Here is an 18,684-nt window from a genome sequence, read left to right on the forward strand (position 1 = left end):
AATCTCAGCCACCCTCTCAATCCATCCCGCTCCTCCCTCCCCCTCCTGTCCTAGCTTCGACGCCCTCTCCTACGTCTGGGGCCCACCCACTTCATCCCACCACATCCTCCTCAACGACCACAGCGTCCCCATCACCAAAAACCTCCACACCGTCCTCCTCCGCCTCCGCAGCGACGAGCTACGCATATTATGGATCGACCAATTATGTATCGACCAGAGTAACCTAGAGGAGAGAAGCAGCCAAGTCCGCCTCATGGGTAAAATTTATGAGAGCGCGAAGGAGGTCGTTATGTGGCTCGGCCCCGACCCCTCCGCCTCCGCGCCCACCGCGCTCCAAATGGTCAAACGCCTCACAAACTCTTCTCTGAAACTCTGGCCCGAGACGGTCGTCCCCACGACCGCGAACCTCGAGGCAGCGGGCTTACCGAGGCGAGATGGGGAAGAATGGGCGGCGTTTAACAAGCTGCTTGCGCTGCCGTACTTTTCTCGCATGTGGATCCTGCAGGAGGTCATCCTCGCGCCTGCATGGCTGATCCTCTGGGATACTACCACTTTCAGCTGGGAAGAATTGGCGAGGGCGTTGGAATGGTGCAAGGAGAGTGTGGGGTTGCACGACATGCCTGATGCGCCGGTGCGGCGGGAGGCGTTATTATGCGCGTACCCGCTTATCTTGAAGGAGAGGAGACTGCACGGGTTATTGCGCCTAGTGGCAGAGAGGCAGGTGGAAGGGGTGTTTGCCGAGGCGGCGAGGGCGGTGCTGAGAAAAGAGGGGAGGTTGGAGGTTCTTGCGAGCGCCTTTGCGCATGAGGGGGCTGAGGGGGTGGGCGAGTGGCCGAGCTGGGTCCCGCATTGGGAGAGGGCGGGGGCGACGCCTGTTTCGATTCTGGCAGAGGCGAGAGGTTTTGATGCTGCGGGGGGGAGGGGTTTGAAGCTGGCCCACGATCATGGAGCGGCGGGGGAAGAGCTGGTGTTGAAGATCGAGGGTGTGAGATGCGACGTGGTGAAGCACATCAGTACCGTGGCGTTTGATCCGCAGAACGAACCGTTGTACGAGGAGCACGTGCTCGATCAGTTCGGAGATGCGTGGCGGCTCGCTCTGCAGCACGCCAAGACGCCGTATGAAGAGCCGCTGATCAAGGCACTGCTCTGGACGATGCTCTGCGGCGCGAGAGTGTTGTTCGACTCCGCAAATCGGCAGGGAAAAGGTGCAGCGCCGGAGGATATGGCATGGAGAGACAGCGTCTACGCTGACTTTGCGACTAACCAGGCCATGATGCTGTGGTTCCGGTATGGACAGATGCTGAATCCCAATCCGCCGACACTGCCAGAGATGTGTCAGCGGCACAGGTTAGTGTTGGCGGAGACAGCGGCGCTGGTGCATGAGGGGTTATTAGAGACGGACGTCGCCTACGATGAACAGCTTCACAAGGAGGGAGCGAGGAAGTGGCGGGATGAGTGGGTGACATCGCTGGATGGGCCGATAGCGGAACAGTACGAGCAGCTGAAGATGATAGTTGGTGGGGATGCGGCGGTTTGGCACAACGACGAGGGAATTGCTAAACAGGCTACAGATGTGTTGGCGCCATTCCTGGGGATTTCGAGGTTTGAGAAGCAGTTCAAGAGCCAATATATCGATGCTGGGTACGCTAGGCGGTTTTTCGTTACGGACGACGGACTTATGGGTGTTGCTTCGACAGCGGTATGGGAGGGCGACGTGGTTGCGGTGCTTTTCGGCGGGAAAGTGCCATATATTCTTCGCCCTGCTGGAGCTGGATATCGATTCCTGGGCGAGTGTTATGTACACGGGTTGATGAAAGGGGAAGCTGTCGAAAGGATAGACCGCGAAAACGGAGAAGAGGTATTCAGTATCTACTGAACCGAAATGAGATCAAAAAAGAATCGCATACGGCAGCACTTGAACTCATGACTCTCAAATGGCAAAACAGTTCGGCCGCTCAGCCACCCCTGCGCCTTATACTATAAGGTCGCAATTTTTTACGGGATGACTGAATGGCCTACATCTGTATGCTGTTTCGTTAGTATGGGAGGAGTTTAAAAGTAACAGAAATATATAGACTCATTTAAGGTTGGACCCTGAAAATGGCATCATACCAAACGCGCTCGGGCCTCTCACACGTGCCCGCCCAACATCATGTCTTCGTCCCTGTGTAGTGTCGGTATTCTTCCGATGCTCTCTTCTTCTTTATAATGATAAGTTCGTTCAATAACTCGAGGCTGCTTTCGCCCTCAACCTTGCGCCATACTTCCACATCAACACTGGCGCAGGGATGCCCAGCAACAAGCCCGCAAATGCAAGAGTGCTGTTAGCCCACCCGTATCCAAGCACCGAATACATCCGCGGTGCAAATAGCGGGAAGAGGAACGCAGTCAAGCTCTTAGCAAACTGCGTCGCCGCCATAGCACTGCTCGTATGGTCTGGATAGGAGTCGATAATGTACGCGGTCAAGGGCATGCCTCCCATCTGGGACACGAACATGAAGACGAACATGCCTACATCGACGGCTGCCCAGTGTAGCCGATACTGCGCCATCCATCCGTACCAGAGCATCGACAGGGGCGCGAAAACGACGCACGGGAACATGAGTGGGATGCGGAATTCTGGTGTTGGTACCGTGGCGGTATTTTTAGCCTGTCGCCGGCGGTAGAGAAAGTCCATCAAAGGTCCACCGAGCTGCGAGCCGGCAATCTCGCCCCCAGCAATGACGAGGTAGTGGAGGCCGCTGATCTCTACAGACTGGTGGTAGTATTGCGTCCAGAGGTCAGAGAAGGTGGATAGCACGATATACAAGAGACCATAATTGAAGGCAGAGATAATGGCCGCGACTTGGATGATCGGGTGGAAGACCAGCAGGCGCAGTGGACGGCTGAGGGCTCGCCCGAGTTTCTTGAATGTTGACCTGCCGCTATCTAGCCACTCGCTGGCTGTGTAGTATCGCTGATTGCCGGTCTCATGACGAAGGCGCGCAGCTCGGCGCCGGAGAATTAGTGGGCCAAACGTCTCGCGGAAGGTAAGAAGCGATACGAAGATCATTACGACCTGGAATATGGACGTAGACCAAAACATCCAACGCCATGTCGTGCGTGCCGCCATGAAACCGCCGATTATGGGTCCTGTATGGCAGATTAGCTGATCTACTCCCTCTAATCTTAGTGATGAACTTACCAACGGCTGCACCAAGCAACGGGATAAGCAAGTAGATACCCAGCGAGCGTCCTCTCTGCTCCGGCCGCCATACATCACCAAGGACTCCACCAGCGAGTGCATATATGGAGCTAGCACCAAAACCGGCCAGAAAACGAGACGCAATGAGGACCTCCTTGGTCTTTGCAAAACCACAGACAATGTTCCAGATGAGAAACCAGACGCTAGAGGCGTGCAGAATGACCTGTCGGCCATAGATCTCGGAAAGTGGGCCAATGAAGAGCGGACCAAAAGCCGTAGCGAGAAGGTAAATAGACAAGGCCATTGCAGACTCGGCCGAGGTCATGTTCAGCTCCTTAGCGATAGTCGTGAGGGCGGGCGCCATGATTGTCGACACCATGATGCGGTTGAAGCCTGTAGCAGATAGGACATCGGTTACGGCCCATTTGCGGCTCGTGGGCCAGTCGAGCGGGTTCTCGGCATCGTAGGGCAGGTCGAAGGTGACGAGAAAGGAGTCATCCGCTTTCGTGGCGGTAGTAGCAGTAGTAGCAGTAGTAGTAGCGGGCACAGGAATAGAGCCCATTTCGAGCATAGCGGCATCATTCGCGGGAGCGACCTTATCATCATTAGGGGCCATGATGATTGAGTGGAGGCAAATGTGCCAGCTGCTTGCTCAAGGTATAAAACGAAAGTTGGATTAAGGGAGGACGGCGATTGAGAAGGCGGGGAGAGACATGATACAGGCAGAAACGCCGTCACATTTGTAAGCGTTACAAGTTGACGCCTAGGCTAACGGAATGCTAGATACTCTTCCATGCTGGGAGGGAGGATCGAGGTTGCATTGAGCAAGGTTCCCGACGACGACCTCCGGAACGCCGTTTCACCCCCTGCTCACTAAGACAAATAAAGTTATCAGATCCGTCTTTAGCGTGGAGTGGATCGGCGTCTTGAATCGTTGCGAGCTGGCTTTGAGCGCGATCAAAGTGCGGAAAATCGGCCTAGGCATACCACAAAATGGCACTGATGACTCAGAGTGGTCTCTCCATAGACTGAGGCCTAATTCCCCTGAAGGTCGGTTCGAAAAGACGTGAAAAACAGTCCCAGGGTGCAGATCCTTCGATGCGAGAAGCGGATCAGATAAGAGTAGCCCCACATATTCTCGGAGTCGCGGTATCGGAAAGTCACCACCAATCATACGTCTTCTTTCGGAGTACATTCGCTCTATTCGTGGACCGCAAAATCAACATGCGGAATTTATTTCTGCAGGATCCCTAAAAGATAGAATTTAATCGCCTAGAACTATCGGGCGACTGTGCCTTCAATGCAACCCCTTCAAGGCGTCAGATTTCGCCGTCACACTTCTTCCGTTGCCTCAACCACTATGCCCTTATGTCGTTAGCTCTACCGCCTCTGAGCCCACCAAGCTCACTGCACGTGTTCTGTCGATGAACAAGACGGACAGCAATTTCTCTTGCTGGACCGGTGCTTAGTCAGCTTACGCGAATGGTGACTTGCGGAGTGTTTCATCGTCTGGAAGTGCTTCTAGTGGGTGGGCTGTTCGCCTTGGCTGCGAGAAACTAGTTACAGCTTTTGAGCCACGAAAGCAACACCTAGTAACGTGGTTATGGTTGTATTGATTGAAAGTGTGGCCTTATCGGTGGCCTCCTTTATTAGATGTCGAGTGCTAAAACTGATTCACGATCCGCTGGCGTGGTATTTGCGCTTGCGGGCTTAGGGAGGTGGATGACGACCGTAATAAAGATGAAGGTGAGTCGGCGAGGCAGGTAGCGAGAGATAGAATCACGGCGAGGGGGCTGGCATGAAAGAGAAAGTCCAGGTACGAGAAAGAAGTACGGCAATACAACTTTGATAGTGGCAGCTTTGAAGATCTCAGGTAATGCGATTGATTTGGTAGTAGGCCGAAGATGGCTCACAGATTGTGCCTAAGCCCTATTCCTTCGTGTGAGAGCCCTCTTGAATTACATCCCAGAGAATCGCCGATACATGCACCGCCCTTGTGCGCCATACTCCTATAGTGTATCGCCTCGAGGACCAGAGATGTCTCCGCATAAGCTACAGCTCCTTCACCATGTGCCGCTGCATTTTACATCCAGTAGACGATGGAAACCTGTAACAGCAATCCCACCGGGCCACCTCTGGATGTTCCTTGATCAAGTCCGCTTCAGCCTTGTGCCTCTTGAGCATGTTCGCCTCCAAGGAGTTGTGCCCACTAGTTCCAAATGCACGGGTTTTTTTGATCAGGGTATTGAAGTCGTCCTGATTTTCGCCTGTCTTCTTCACAGCGAGGGTAAGGATTGGTCGGACTATGCCTAGCTGGGTGTTAGTATTGAAACCCGTGAGGGTGCGACTGAACGCAAGGCAAGGCATCGTACCGCTATGGAAGGTACAAGCTGTGTTATTGTTCTTCGTCACATCGAATTGCTTCTCGCATCCTCCGCATGTTTGATAACAAAGGATGTCGTAGTCCGCCCGCTTGCGCTTGCGTCTGCCAGCTCCCTTTGCGTCGTCCTGGTCGTCAACTTTCGATTCAGCCGGTTCCAGCTTGACGTCTTTCTTTGACTCTCCCGGTTCGGACTTTATCGTTATAGAGGCAGCCTCTCCGACATCATTCGAAGTAGCCATAAGCTGTTTTGCAATGAGCTCGAGGGTGCGTTCATCCTCGCGGCAGACGGAAGCGAGAAGCGTAAGTAGACTGCTCTGTTTCATGGATTTGAAGACACCGAGCACTACGTCAAGCGGGTCGACTTCGGACGCCATGGCGGCTTTCGGACCGGTGGTGTGAACTGAGTTGAGTTGAGAGGTGAGGTGAGATGCAAAGGATGAAGACGCGAGAGGTCCACGGTATCACTTGACGTGACGTCGGACAACCGCGCTAAGACGGAAACGGCAAGGTGACAAAAAGGTAAAAGATACCTACAACGACCCCGATATCGAGTGCGTATCATGAACTCTGACATCTGAATTTGCATCGAGAGCTCAAGTTTGTTCTTCTTGATCGTTGGACGAAAATCTCGGGGTCGTTCCGGCCAGAAACCTGATCAAGCACAGCTGCGACAGCAAGCTCGAATCTTTGTCTGATGAAATGATAGCTTTTCTTGGCCTGACGAGAATGACGGCTTCTCTGAATCGGCGAAAGGACGTGTGGCGCGTCAAGCAGGAGATCGGGGGGGAAGAAGAACCCCGCTAGGTGCGTCGTTAGAGCGCGGTTGCGTTATGCCTATGCTCCCAGCAAACTCCCTCATCGTCTGCTTCACCGGAACAGCTCCAAAGACTTCCCTCGGCATATCCTGCGCCGTACTCTCCTTCAAAGCAGAAACTTACCTTGTCTTCATCCTTACCAAAGTTAATCAACCTTTCAGCGTCCACGCCGATTCCGAATTCACCTGATCAGGCTGCCAGCAGAAGATATGAAGACGATGGAGAAGATTCGCGCCAATTTGCCAGCAACAAGGCTCCGGCTCGCTCTCTCGGAAGCCGAGTACCTCGGTACAACTTTTGCAGATTCGAATGCGAATGATCGATAAATCAGTCTGCTTCTACTTCCCTGGATCTGTTTCGCTTGGCTTTTCACCGCCGCAATATCTCGCCTGGGCCCTTCAACGTCGCCGGTCTTGCTCGAACCAATCTCGTAACTCCAGTCGCATTCGCCGACGTCGAGTAGTGCTAGAAAGCTAGGAAGAGGGAGGGTTTGAGACGAGATAGTACGGCGCTAAATCATTAGAGGCAAGCGAATCCTCGCAACAATACTCATCATTCACTTTGGGTTTTCGAATGTGTTTCAGTTTCGCGAATGTTTGCAGTCATACTCATTTCTTCAGCCACAATCCAACGGAGATCGCAAACGCCCTGAATGACGTTGTCTGTCAATTAGTATTCCAGCTCGCTTTTCGGCCATCCTCACATCCAGTCGGGTGCATCTGCTTGAAATATCCGTGAACATGAAAAGTACAGCATCACTTGAACGCAGGAAGACACATCACCGTTTACTTGCCACCATCCGGCCCCGATCTCGACAGCTGCTAGCTGATGAACGTCTAGGATATTCCGAGGAGTACTAAATTCGCAGAAGGTTAACTAGAATTAGAACTTGATGCTCTTGGTCCACGACCGGGAAAGGTCACAGCAAACCTAGAACTCGGTCTGATATGGGGTACGTATCCTAGCCTCCCCTGTGGCGGAGACGACTCTGCACGAAATCGACTACTGTTGTAGCGATGCAACCTAGAAGAAGTCTGGGTTTACCTTCTGATCTCGCGTTTCCAGGGCGTTTGAAGAGTCCCTAGAGCTCGACATGACCAACCTGCCAGGCAGTCCCTGCGGGTCGAAAAGCATGTTGCATGGCACGAGGGAAAGACGTTGTGGCAATCCAGTCATGGGACGCGGATTTGGAGCGGGTATTCCAGCCAGGCTGATGATCTGGAACAAATCCGAAGACTCAGAGAAAAAGCGAAAGGTTGAAAGTCCGAAACACGCACTGATTCTGGAAGTGTGTAGCGAGTGTCACAGACCATATGGGCAGTGAAGATGACAACAAAAGCTGCAGGAAAATGAGATGGCTGAAGCGATGCAGAGGGTGGCAGCGATGACCCGGACAGGACAGAGAAGGAACTGTGGTGAGCGAGCGAGGCGACGTCAACGCCACGGGCCTCAAAGGGCCATGCGACCCGGCCTTTCGGACTGACAGTTAAAAGTGGGATGTACATGCTGACCTGTGAAACTTAGTCGTGTGGCATGCGATGGTGGTTCGGGAGGAATGGGGAAGCAGGTACGCGGAAATGTTGTTCAGGGTGACGGCCGGGGACCTGCCAAACGGGCACCACGCGATCCACGGATGTTTACGCGAGATATGAACGCTAACCATGCGCCCTTTATCTCTCTCCCCAGCGAGCTGTTACTCGATCTCATCGAGCAATCCCCGAGCCGCTCCCGCTTCCCCACACCTTATCCTCAGCGGCTGACCACCCACGTGCCACCGAGACCACACGATGCCAGATTAGCGATGGCGCCAGCCGTCTGCTGGGGGCCAGCATGAAGCATTTTGCGAAAAGCAACCTTGTGGCCGGTGCATGCGATACCGACAGATAGAGAGGACCGACTGCTGTCACGTTTGGGTGTGTTAGCAGTTCCTATCGAGTCAACTGACTATCTGGATCTATCCGCAGCTGCAGAGCGTGAGAGCCAGCCTCCTGCAAACCACCGGCAGCCAAGAACGCGACGCTCATCATCCCCCCTGTTGTTGGCCTCCGTGGTCAAGCACTTCGCCTGGTGCATGCCTGGACACCGGACTCACTCTCACACAGCTGCTTAATAGCGCGCCCACGGTCGCCGCAGCGTCCACACACCTGACCCGAACGGCCTCAGCCGAAAAAGTCTGATGGCGATGCGTCCAACACCCTGTAGCAGAGCCGAGAAGCTTGACACCCTTACGCCGATAACGTCCAGCTGAGCCCGATAAGGCTGTCCACCACAGAGGTCCGTAATCGGCCTGGGCCGATGCAAACCACGCCGCCGATGTGAATAGCCCTACGAAACCTGGTCGTGAGTGGTGCTTCCCACATTATATAGCATGCCACTCCCTCCCCACGACGAACAGTTTAGCATCGCACTTACCGACTATCCATCCTGTCCTCCAAGTCCGGCTTCAGTCGACTCCAACCGGGGTCCTGAAGCATTTCCTAGTACCACGGATCCTCACGAGCGCCAGGCGCTGCTCAGCAACCCGTCTTCGTCTATATCTTCTCCACGTCACAGCATCGCAAATGTCTATTCAGAAGCATCTTCCTCCCGATCACCCCGTCCAGCAGCACGCTTTCCACCCTCCGACGAAGATTCTATCATCGACTTCATCATGGAGAAAGTCCGCACCTCCAAGGTCGGCCACTTCCTCAACAAAATCGCTGTCGAGAATGAGTCCGGCCTCACCAATGCCCAGCTCATGCTGTTCAATCACGACTTGAAGCCCGTTGAGCCCGAACGTCGTCAATGGGGAGCCTGGAACTTTGTGTGCTTCTGGATTGGTATGTGACATCACACCTCCTAGTTCGTTGAGAGTCGAGCTAACCCTTTCATAGCCGATTCCTTCAACATCAACACCTGGATGATTTCCTCCTCCATGATCGTAGCCGGTCTTTCGTGGTGGCAGTCATGGATCTGTGTCTGGATTGGCTATGCTATTGCTGCATGCTTTGTCTGCAGCACCGGTCATATCGGTGCCACCTATCACATCAGTTTCCCCGTCGTCGCTCGGTCGTCCTTCGGTATCTGGGGTGCTCTCTGGCCTATCTTTAACCGTGCTGCCATGGCCTGTATTTGGTATGGCGTGCAGTCTTGGATCGGAGGCCACTGCGTATATCTTATGATCCGCGCCATCTGGAACAACTGGAGACCCGTAAGAAACCCCCTGCGAGATGCACTGATAACGAGTGCTGATAATGTCATCAGGACAACATCCACAACGGCATCCCTGCCTCTGGCACTAACACAGTCATGTTCGTTAGCTTTCTCTTTTTCTGGGCTGGCAGCTTGCCCGCCATCTGGTTCCCCGTCGAGAAGATCAGGCATCTGTTCACCGTCAAAGCCTACTTCGTTCCCATCGCTGGCTTGGCCTTCTTCATCTGGGCCGTTGTTCGTGCTAAAGGCTTTGGCCCAATCGTCCACCAGGGAAGCACTGCTCACGGAAGCGACCTCGGATGGCAAATGGTCAAGGGAATCATGAGCTCCATCGCCAACTTCGCCACGCTCATTGTCAACGATCCCGATTTCGCTCGTTTCGCCCACAAGCCCAGGGACGCGCTCTGGTCGCAGCTTATCACTATCCCCGTCGGTTTCGCCGTGACCTCCTTCATCGGAATCATCGTCGGATCATCCTCCACCGTCATCTTCGGAGGCGAGCCGATCTGGAACCCCCTCGACCTCCTCGAGCAATTCCTCCAAGAAGGCGGATCCGGCCAGCGCTTCGGCGTCTTTATCATCGCTGCCGCCTTTACCCTTGCCCAGCTCGGCACGAATATCGCTGCCAACTCCGTCTCTGCTGGCACTGACATGACCGCCCTCCTCCCTCGCTACCTCAACATCCGCCGCGGCGGCTACATCTGCGCCCTCGTTGGCCTCGTCATTTGCCCCTGGAAATTGCTCAAGTCCTCAAACTCCTTCCTCACTTACCTCTCCTCCTACTCCGTCTTCCTCTCCTCCATCGCCGGCGTCATCGTCTGCGACTACTACGTCGTCCGCAAAGGCTACCTCGAGGTCAAGAATCTCTACTCTGGCAATAAGACCGACCCCTACTACTTCAGTTACGGCGTGCACTGGCGCGGATACGCTGCTTACTTCGCCGGTATCCTCATCAACGTCGTCGGTTTCGCTGGTGCTGTCGGTCGCAAGGTCCCTGCTGGCGCGACGTACATCTACAACCTCAACTTTTTCGGTGGATTTATTGTTGCGAGCGTGACGTACTGGCTGCTGTGCAAGTTCTTCCCCGTCCCAGCGTGCAAAAAGAAGTGGTTGGAGGTTGGGGACGAGATCCGCAATATGAGCGTGGCGTATAGCCAGGATAGCGACGAGGACGATTATGATGAAGAGAGCGTGACGGATGGAGACCCGAAGCAAGACACAGAGGGCCAGAAGGCCAGAAGCTCTTCTAGAGGTGCGAGATTAGATTAGATTACAGCGGCTGGAGTCCTGGGAACCCCTTATGATTATTCTGATGATTCCATTGCTGTATAGCCTGCGTTTATAAATAGAGTGTCATCCTTCATCCCATCTTCCAGTCGTATCATTTGTATTGCGCCTCTTCTCTCAAGGGCGGTTCATAGCTCCTACAAGACATCATTGGTAAGTTATGCATCCCTTCCGCTCACAATATCACTGTCTTTCAGTAGATCATGACTGAGCTCATTCAGAAACCCACGAATATGTCTCAGATCGTTTCAGTGTCCAGTAACGAGTCTCCTTATTGTTATTGCAACGAAAACCGCCTCATACACTTGAACCACAGGTTCTCAAAGAACGAATGTCACGGCACAAGACCAACTGCCATACATTGCAACAGAAAGCTATGGATACAATCCCATTACACAATTCATGGGCGTTCGTCATTCTCACGTTACACACGCCGCAAACTTCAATAAGAAAACAAAGACATCAAACCCTTTGACCGAGAATCGACGACAAAGAAGCTAGCTTAAACGAATCCCCGTCTCTTTGAGAGGAATCCTAAGAACAGAGAACCCCACTCTCCTCTCTCAATGCTATACTCACACGCCACACTCAGGCATTGACGCCTCGACTTTTAATATAAACCCCCATCCACCACCACCCCTCGATTAGCCATCGGCCACCATACCATGATCCCATCCCTCACCCACCTCCGCATCACAACCCTAATCACCCACATCCTCTCCACCTCCATCCCCACACCTCCCTGCCTCACCCTCATCCACCAACTACCCACAGCATGCTTTTCGCCTACTTCTCCCTTACCCTCCTCCTCACCCGCCTCCCCACCACCCTCGCCCTCCCCCAATCCGCCCAACTAAGCCCCAACACCGCCACGATAACAAACCACTGCCCCTACCCCCTCCTCTCCTCAATCTCCCAAACCGCCTCCCCCGCCCCCATCACCCTCCCCGCCGGCAGCACCCACACCGAGCCCCTGCGCAGCCCCTGCGCCGGCTGCGGCGTCAGCCTCTGCGCCGGCTGCGGCGTCAGCCTCAAACTCGCTCGCCCCAACACGCCCGCCGCCGTGACGTAGTTCGAGTACTCCATCGCCGGCGGGCGGCTGTGGTACGACATCTCGCTGATCAACTGCGCCGCGGGGCGCGATGTGAGCCAGTGTGCGGGATGGGAGAGCGGGCTGAAGATGTGGGCAGCCGGCGGGGATGTGATGAGGTGCGCGCCCGGCAGCTACTGCGCGGCCGAGGCGTATTACGTGCCGGTGCCGGGCGCGGTGCAGCCGGTGGGGAGTGCGGTGTCAGGCGGAGGATTGGCTGTGAGTGTTTGTTCGGGGTGAGGTGGAGCAGAATAGACAGAGGGGGGAAGAGACAGTCCCTTGAATTTTTTTTGGGATTTTTTAATTCAATTCTGTGGATATTTCTTGGAGATTAGGGACGAAGACGATATACCATTCAGAGACTTGTCTTAACTTAGCCCGGCACGTCTTGCTCATTATTTTGATGTCAATACTATAAGACCATCGAAGTTACCCAGTAAATGCAAAGTAGCTAGCTCAACATGCAATTCGTATTCCTTAATTACTCGTTCATCGAAATCCCCTCCCTTCTTGCTACCACCTGCCCCTACGACCTCCATAGCATCATCATCACGACACCGGAACCGGAAATGCGGCACTGGGAGGTGTTGTACTGGGAAGAACTGCGTCCGTCCACAGGCTGGTAATCAGTTTCTTCAAATTGCATTGAAGTACGTCGAATGGTATTAATTCCAACCTAGAAATGTTGTGATTGTGATATCGTCCTACCACCATAAAATGCCATCATCATCCCAGCCCGCACCCACTCGATCAGCCAGCCAGCCAAGTATGCCATCCATACTCCGTCCTGAGCTAGATAATCATGCCGAAGAACCATGCAAAGAACCCCATAAATCCCATGCCCATCACCAACGAAGCACCAATCTACTCCACCTCCATCGCCTCCCCTTCATCCCCACCCCTCTTCTCCTTGACCCACTCCACAAACTCATCCACCACACTCGGCCAACTGCTCTCCTCAGTCCAGAACCCCAGACTCTCATCCTCCAGCGTCATGTTCGCGAACTTCAGCGTCTCGTTCCACACATCTTTATTGACGCTCTTCTTCCATTTCGTCGTGAGAAACTCAACCCACCAATCGAGCCACGGGTTCGCATGGGAGTTCCATCGCACCGGAGAGGACGCGGAGCCGAAGAGGACTTTCCAGTACTCGATGGCCGTGTCGAGCTGGACGGATTTCTGGTTGCCGGTGCGGCCGATGTTGTAGGTGTACTTGTAGATGCGTGTGAATGTGTCTTTGTTGGATGGGAGGGTCTTGAGGAGGTTTTTCATGTGGGATTTTTGCTTGTCAACAGTGTCGCAGCTAGATGAAGCGTTAGTGATGATACGAGATTTTGTGGGAAGGTGACGTACTTGTATGCCGACCAGCCCTCGGTGAAGCCTTCTCGAGTCATCTCGCCCATTGTGGGGCATTGGATGATTTCCGACACAGCCAGCATTCCGATGTCTTCGAGTTCGACCTTGATGTCGTTGAGGTAGGACATCATACCAGTGACGCCGATGGTATCAGGAGTGGTCTTGTCATCTAGAAATAGTCAGTAAGGTGGAGGTATTCAAGAGTTAAGCTTAAGCGTACCTCGATATTTGTCGAACACCTTGTTCAAGCCTGACTTTGACGAACCTGAAGGAGCGGATGCTGCTCCACCGCCTGAGAAATACCTGGCACGAGACATTGTGGTTAGCAAAGTAACAGGTGTGTCAAGTGTGTGTTGTGGTGTTTGGAGAGGAATGAATCCAGAGGTCCGTCCGCGGGGTTTTGAAGGTGTCGGCATTCTCCAGGCACCAGTGTTTCCGGATTCAGCCGCGGCTGCAAGTGAAGATCGAGGCCTCGAAATTCACTCGTATGAGGAGGGTGAATAGACACAGGAGATACGCGGCTTTCCTGGTGAATCCAGTTCTGTGTTCTTAGCGTGCTGGATTGGTGGTGGGTGATTAATGGACTGCTGGCGGGCCTGAGACTTTGGAGCACCCCTGGTGACACGAGAGAAAGGCCGTCCAGGATACGGAAGTCGAGTTCCAGGACATGGCCTTGAGTATGTGGTTCTCCCTCAGGTCGGAGCGAAACTTACTGATCATTGAACAGTTGGCTGAAATGGTAGTTGTTCTGGATGCCTTGACTGCGGAATTGGGCTTGTTCGGCGGTTGCGTACTTCTGTCTCCAGACGGCGGCCTTCTGTGCAGGGGGGTGATGTTCCACCTGATTGGGGTACATCATCTCCTCGTAGATTTTCACTTGGATGTCCAATGGTGGGGGTTCTTGCTGCTCGTCTGTTCCGTCTTGTCTGGCCTGATTAGAGGACCAAGATCCATTCGGGAACATGGTGTATGCGAGTTGTAGAGAATTGAATGGTGAGGACGGAAGTAAGATGGTTGCAAGAAAGCGTTGGTGACGTGTGAGCTGGAAGAGACTGAGAGAGATCGATCGATTGATCCTCAGAGATGCGAGGAAGTACGTGGCCGACCGCTCCTATCTCTACGTGCTCGGGGTAGTTGCGGAAGGCAGGTCCCACGTGAAGTCATTGTCTCCAAGACTCCGCAGGCAATCGTGTATCAGCCCACAGGTCGCAACGTCTCGACCATTTTTAATGTGTTTTCGAAAATCGTGTCCGTCGATCTCAGACCTGGAATACATGGAAAATGCATATCGTGGCCCAGAGCTCTGGAATGCATGAAATTGCGTCCTGAAGGTCCCAGCACGAGGTTTCCCAGCGGCATTCAGCGCTTCTTTGATGCATTTCCGACAGCATTCGCCTCCTTCTTCGCCGGTCCACGTGTGTAGGTCTATCCCAGGGTATTCGCAGCTTCCTCCTCGTATATGGCCGGGTCCTCGGTCGTCATTCCGGATGGTATATGGTGGAAGGTTCGGCGGACGGGCTCGGCGAAAACAGGCAATGTAGGAAAACGACTTACCCATTGACGGCTTGCTCTGAATTCCAGTTGTGTAGTTTGAGGTGCTATATTCAATACCAGGTCAGCCAATACTCAATCAGCAGGGTATGCCTGGGTCGCAGTCCGTGGGATAACCACCCTGGGGAGCAAAAGCGTGTAAAAATGCGGGGATTCGAGGCTGCCAACTCACCTTTACAGCTGTATTGCGGTCCGACGAGGTAAAGCTCATGAATTGAGTGATGGCACTCTTCTGCGTGGCAGTATAGGCTGGAGGCATCGCTATGCCGCGTTAGCACCGTGTCGTGGGTATACGCAGGTGGAGTCGAAGGAGAGGGATTCAAAGGAGGTGCAGATAGGGTGGGATTGTAGGTGTTAGAATAGCACTGTGGGTGCAGAAGGAAGAGGTGTAGCGGAGGTCGTGCGGAGGTCGAACGGAGGTGACTCGCGCACGTAAGGCACCACCCAAGACAGTGGAGGGGTTTGTTTCGGCCTCAGGCACACATGCGTCGCCGTGGCGGCGTGGGGGTAACGTTAGGTAGTGCTGGGCAAGGCTGACGCCGATATAAACGCGACTTACTCTCCTCTGCGGCCGGCCGTTGTTTGGCTGTCACTTTGAGACTCGATTTCGGCGCAGCTTTGGGCTTCGCTTTGGCCGTCGTCTTGGGAGGTGGTTTGGCCGTCACCGTCGTCTTGGGCTCTGCTTTGGCCTTGCGAGCTCTCTTCGGCTTCGTGTCTTCGACTTTCTCGGTAGCGGGCTCGACAGCCTTCGCCTTGCGTTTGGGCGGCATCGTGGTGGAGGCAGCAGATGCGGTGCCCGAAGCGGGTGTGAGGAGTGAGAGGGCGCGGCGCAAGAGATTCATCGTTGGACTCAACGCTCGGGCGCCGCCAGGTGAAGGTCGGAGATGCCTCTGGTGAAGGCCAGACGCGGCTTCCCGATCAGACCGTGTCTCTTTCTGCCACCGCTTGTGGCGCCTTGCGGATATCTATAGCCATGTTATAACCATGTACTGGAGCAACAGCTTCATGGTTTAGGACCTCAATTTGCTTCTTACGAGACAGTAGACCTCCCCGGAATATCGACTACAAATATGCACGCAAACCCCCAAAACTGCTGCGCGCACCTCGAACTGTACAGTCATCTGAGCCGCCGAGAGAGCTAGAGATGAAACCTAAGAGCAGACTTCCGATATACCCCAAGCTAGAAATTACAGACGCCGAAGATTACAACTGCCGCCGTCTAGTCTCCAATAGGCATGCTCTCAACCTCCTCACTCAACCCCCTCCAATTATCCGCCTGCAGCTCCGCGTACTTTACGCGCTCCTGGCTCCAATCTTGGTGTAGCCTGCTGATATGATACTGCGAATGCTGGAAGAAGAGGAGTTCGTCTCGCACGCATTCTTTGATGAAGACGCCGCGGGCGTGTTGGGCGACGATTGATTGTTTGTCCTGATATTCATTAGCTGTGTTCCAGACATTGGCGATATCGGCAAACTCACTCGTACAATAGCCTCCTCAACCTTCTCCGCCTCATTAGGCTTCTGCAAAGCCTCCGGCTTGTTTCTGATGGCCTGCAACTTGTTTTCGTTGTTCTGTATCCTCTTCTCCAGCTGAGGAATGTTGTCCTTGGCGTAGCGGTCTCGCCGATCAAACAGGTCCCGCATGCTGACAAGGCAGTCCCTTTGCCTTTTCAGATCCTCCAAGACGCCTTCGTCCCAAGCCCGACCCTCATCTTCCAGTAAGGCCTGGCTTGCTGAGAGATGCTTCGCCGTAGAGTTCAAGCCTTCGTTGAGCATAGGAACGTCGTTGGCATCAACAGCGTATGTGTCCGATGATGCCTCGGTCAGGGTTTGTAGGGCGAGGGAGAATCGAAGGTATTCAGCCGCCAGCCCTTCGTTACGCTTGCAGAGCCGCTCCATGAGGTTACACAGATTGATGTATGTCTCTGCGGATCTCCTGACGCCCGATCGTACTTGGTCAAACAGATCCTGTAGGTTCTGAGGAAGAGAGTCTTCCAGGCTAGGCGGCAGAGATTTTCCAGTAAATTCTTCCTGGACAGATATCGTAGCTTGTTTACGCCATACAGCCAACTCCTACACCAACCGTTAGCATGAGGTCTCAAAGCACAGATCATAAAGCGGACTTCTACCGTTGGTACTGTGAGGAACATCACAACTAGCTGCTCCTGCGAGAGTACTGGATGGCGGACAAGAGCGTTTGCAAACCGCGCCAGGCCACGACGTCGCTTCTCGACAAACGAAGCATCTGCAGCTAAGTAGTTTCCGTTGACTAAGAAACCATCAATTCGTGACGCAGAAACAGGCCATAGGAGACTTACTGGCAACGCGTTTCGGTGGTAGTAGCGGAAGCTGTCGGAACGGATACCTCTTGTGTAGACAATCCAACAGCCATACAAAATCGCTGTATCTTCGTATAACCTTGCTGTTGCGGCGGGCGCTGGTAACTTCGTAGTTTCGATGCTGGAATAAAAACATGCCCTCTTTTTCAGCAATCGCCGTCACGGTGATAACTTCTTCTACGCCACTGCCTGCAACCCGGCCTCCTCCTAGGGATCTTCCCAAGCCACCCGGATTGCGATTGGCCTCGTCTCCTCCCTCGTTTCCAAACCCATCTCCTAGTCCTGCACCAGAGAACCCATCGTGTGAAGACCCATTGTATGCTCCCCAGCCAGCTGTTCCACCTGTAGTTGGTCGCTCTCCTATATGGTTGCTTGGAGGGGGGGAGCTGGTATTGTCAGACGCCGTTGTGAAGGCGCTTGTTGTTCGTCCTGGCATCCCGGCGCTTGATAAAGTCGCCCCGTTGATTGGAGGCGCACCAGGTTCCACAATATGCTCATGGCCTCGGTGTAGAGCTGGACTTGACCACGGATCCGCTTCCGGGAATCCGAATGATTCCTTGCGCATAGCACGTGGCTGACTCGGGGTTGCTGCCGGCTGGCTTCGAGGCGTAGCAGGAGTATGGGGAGGTAGAGGAGTCGTTGGTTTCGCAACTTGTGGAGGCGTGGGTAGTTTGATCGAGGGTTCTGGGAGGTCTTCGGGCTGTTAGGAGGGTACTGCTGCAGCTGGGTGAAGGCGTTTGAGAGCTGGGACCTACGTCGTCTATGATCATCCACGCTGTCCAGTGTCACATCCTCGCCTTCCTGCGCCAGGCCAATGAGGGCGAGCAAGACATTGAACTCGCCCCTGCCGAATCCAGCAGTCGAGTCCTGTCCCGGTTGGGCCACGATGCCCACGATGGTGGCCTGAACGTCGGCCGGCAGTCCGCTGTCTGCCAACAGCTTCTTCACTCCAGCGAGGCTCACTCCGCTTCCTGTACGGTCGCCAGATGCAATCAGCGCATCGAATGCATCGACATAGCTCTCTGGCACGTCCCCACTTCCCAGCAGCGTCTTCACCAGATTCCCGCGCGCTGCCTTCTTGGGCGTCGGAAGGCCCCAGGGAGAGTCGCCGGCATCGTTGAAGTCATCTGTGAACAGGCTCGAGCCTGACCTGGCTGCTGGTTTCGGCTCGTCATCGAAGAGAGTGGACTGTTTTGGCCGCGCAGGCAGATCGTCATCGCCGAAGAGCGACATCACGGCGAGAGTCTGGGTTGCGCTAGGGTTCGAGGCAGAGGGTACGGGTATCAATCGCGATGCGGTTAGAGACGAGAGAGGTACAGGAGGACGATGGATGGCGGCTGAAGCATCGTGAGCGTCGCCGTTCAGCAAGACGGAGGATATGCGGCGGGAGCAGCTCGCAAGGAACCACTAGGCCGCGGTCCAAGCTTCGATAAACACAACTTGGCATTCATCTCAAGTGGACCTCGCCTCACGTCATGGGCTGTATG

The 18,684-nt window shown here is 54.2% G+C and overlaps 6 protein-coding genes across 6 annotated transcripts; 2 read left to right on the top strand and 4 right to left on the bottom strand.

Annotated features, from left to right (window-relative positions):
* Positions 1 to 49: 49 nt before the first annotated feature.
* On the top strand, positions 50 to 319 carry BDZ99DRAFT_353749 (heterokaryon incompatibility; the record flags this gene model as incomplete). Its single annotated transcript, XM_033714568.1, has 1 exon — positions 50 to 319. A coding segment is annotated over one exon (270 nt), but the record flags the coding sequence as incomplete, so codon positions are not given.
* Positions 320 to 1,730: 1,411 nt separating this feature from the next.
* On the bottom strand, positions 1,731 to 3,612 carry BDZ99DRAFT_464010 (MFS general substrate transporter). Its single transcript, XM_033720206.1, has 2 exons — positions 3,185 to 3,612; positions 1,731 to 3,132 (listed from the first exon to the last, which is right to left on the bottom strand). The coding sequence occupies exons 1-2, from the start codon at positions 3,546 to 3,548 to the stop codon at positions 2,222 to 2,224; spliced, it is 1,275 nt and encodes a 424-aa protein (XP_033576191.1). The 5' UTR covers positions 3,549 to 3,612; the 3' UTR covers positions 1,731 to 2,221.
* Positions 3,613 to 5,054: 1,442 nt separating this feature from the next.
* On the bottom strand, positions 5,055 to 6,047 carry BDZ99DRAFT_464011 (uncharacterized protein). The gene is made up of 2 exons (XM_033720207.1): positions 5,557 to 6,047; positions 5,055 to 5,493 (listed from the first exon to the last, which is right to left on the bottom strand). The coding sequence occupies exons 1-2, from the start codon at positions 5,939 to 5,941 to the stop codon at positions 5,237 to 5,239; spliced, it is 642 nt and encodes a 213-aa protein (XP_033576192.1). The 5' UTR covers positions 5,942 to 6,047; the 3' UTR covers positions 5,055 to 5,236.
* A 2,985-nt stretch (positions 6,048 to 9,032) lies between these two features.
* BDZ99DRAFT_488899 (uracil permease-like protein) lies at positions 9,033 to 10,995 on the top strand (the record flags this gene model as incomplete). Its single annotated transcript, XM_033722946.1, has 4 exons — positions 9,033 to 9,201; positions 9,256 to 9,572; positions 9,626 to 10,765; positions 10,924 to 10,995. 4 exons carry the CDS (start codon positions 9,033 to 9,035, stop codon positions 10,993 to 10,995), a joined length of 1,698 nt encoding a protein of 565 aa, XP_033576193.1.
* A 1,406-nt stretch (positions 10,996 to 12,401) lies between these two features.
* On the bottom strand, positions 12,402 to 15,259 carry BDZ99DRAFT_464012 (DUF298-domain-containing protein). The gene is made up of 5 exons (XM_033720208.1): positions 15,031 to 15,259; positions 14,862 to 14,905; positions 13,528 to 13,610; positions 13,305 to 13,476; positions 12,402 to 13,254 (listed from the first exon to the last, which is right to left on the bottom strand). Exons 1-5 carry the CDS (start codon positions 15,115 to 15,117, stop codon positions 12,816 to 12,818), a joined length of 825 nt encoding a protein of 274 aa, XP_033576194.1. The 5' UTR covers positions 15,118 to 15,259; the 3' UTR covers positions 12,402 to 12,815.
* A 512-nt stretch (positions 15,260 to 15,771) lies between these two features.
* On the bottom strand, positions 15,772 to 18,561 carry BDZ99DRAFT_418880 (sorting nexin mvp1). Its single transcript, XM_033716871.1, has 5 exons — positions 17,953 to 18,561; positions 17,177 to 17,890; positions 16,988 to 17,127; positions 16,338 to 16,931; positions 15,772 to 16,287 (listed from the first exon to the last, which is right to left on the bottom strand). The coding sequence occupies exons 1-5, from the start codon at positions 18,428 to 18,430 to the stop codon at positions 16,078 to 16,080; spliced, it is 2,136 nt and encodes a 711-aa protein (XP_033576195.1). The 5' UTR covers positions 18,431 to 18,561; the 3' UTR covers positions 15,772 to 16,077.
* Between the last annotated feature and the right edge of the window lie 123 nt (positions 18,562 to 18,684).

The sequence above is a fragment of the Mytilinidion resinicola genome (assembly GCF_010093595.1).
Source record: "Mytilinidion resinicola strain CBS 304.34 unplaced genomic scaffold BDZ99scaffold_11, whole genome shotgun sequence".
In the NCBI taxonomy this organism is placed as follows: domain Eukaryota; kingdom Fungi; phylum Ascomycota; class Dothideomycetes; order Mytilinidiales; family Mytilinidiaceae; genus Mytilinidion; species Mytilinidion resinicola.

Coding starts and splice junctions, on each gene's coding strand:
- BDZ99DRAFT_464010 (XM_033720206.1), bottom strand. CDS start 3,548: ATGGCGCCCGCCCTCACGACTATCGCTAAGGAGCTGAACATGACCTCG. Junction 3,133..3,184: donor GTTGCTTGGTGCAGCCGTTG/GTAAGTTCATCA, acceptor TCTGCCATACAG/GACCCATAATCGGCGGTTTC.
- BDZ99DRAFT_464012 (XM_033720208.1), bottom strand. CDS start 15,117: ATGCCTCCAGCCTATACTGCCACGCAGAAGAGTGCCATCACTCAATTC. Junction 13,611..14,861: donor TCAGAGCAAGCCGTCAATGG/GTAAGTCGTTTT, acceptor GTCTCGTGCCAG/GTATTTCTCAGGCGGTGGAG. Junction 13,255..13,304: donor GAGGGCTGGTCGGCATACAA/GTACGTCACCTT, acceptor CGCTTCATCTAG/CTGCGACACTGTTGACAAGC.
- BDZ99DRAFT_418880 (XM_033716871.1), bottom strand. CDS start 18,430: ATGTCGCTCTTCGGCGATGACGATCTGCCTGCGCGGCCAAAACAGTCC. Junction 17,891..17,952: donor CGTGGATGATCATAGACGAC/GTAGGTCCCAGC, acceptor AACAGCCCGAAG/ACCTCCCAGAACCCTCGATC. Junction 16,932..16,987: donor TGTTCCTCACAGTACCAACG/GTAGAAGTCCGC, acceptor CGGTTGGTGTAG/GAGTTGGCTGTATGGCGTAA.
- BDZ99DRAFT_464011 (XM_033720207.1), bottom strand. CDS start 5,941: ATGGCGTCCGAAGTCGACCCGCTTGACGTAGTGCTCGGTGTCTTCAAA. Junction 5,494..5,556: donor AGCTTGTACCTTCCATAGCG/GTACGATGCCTT, acceptor ACACCCAGCTAG/GCATAGTCCGACCAATCCTT.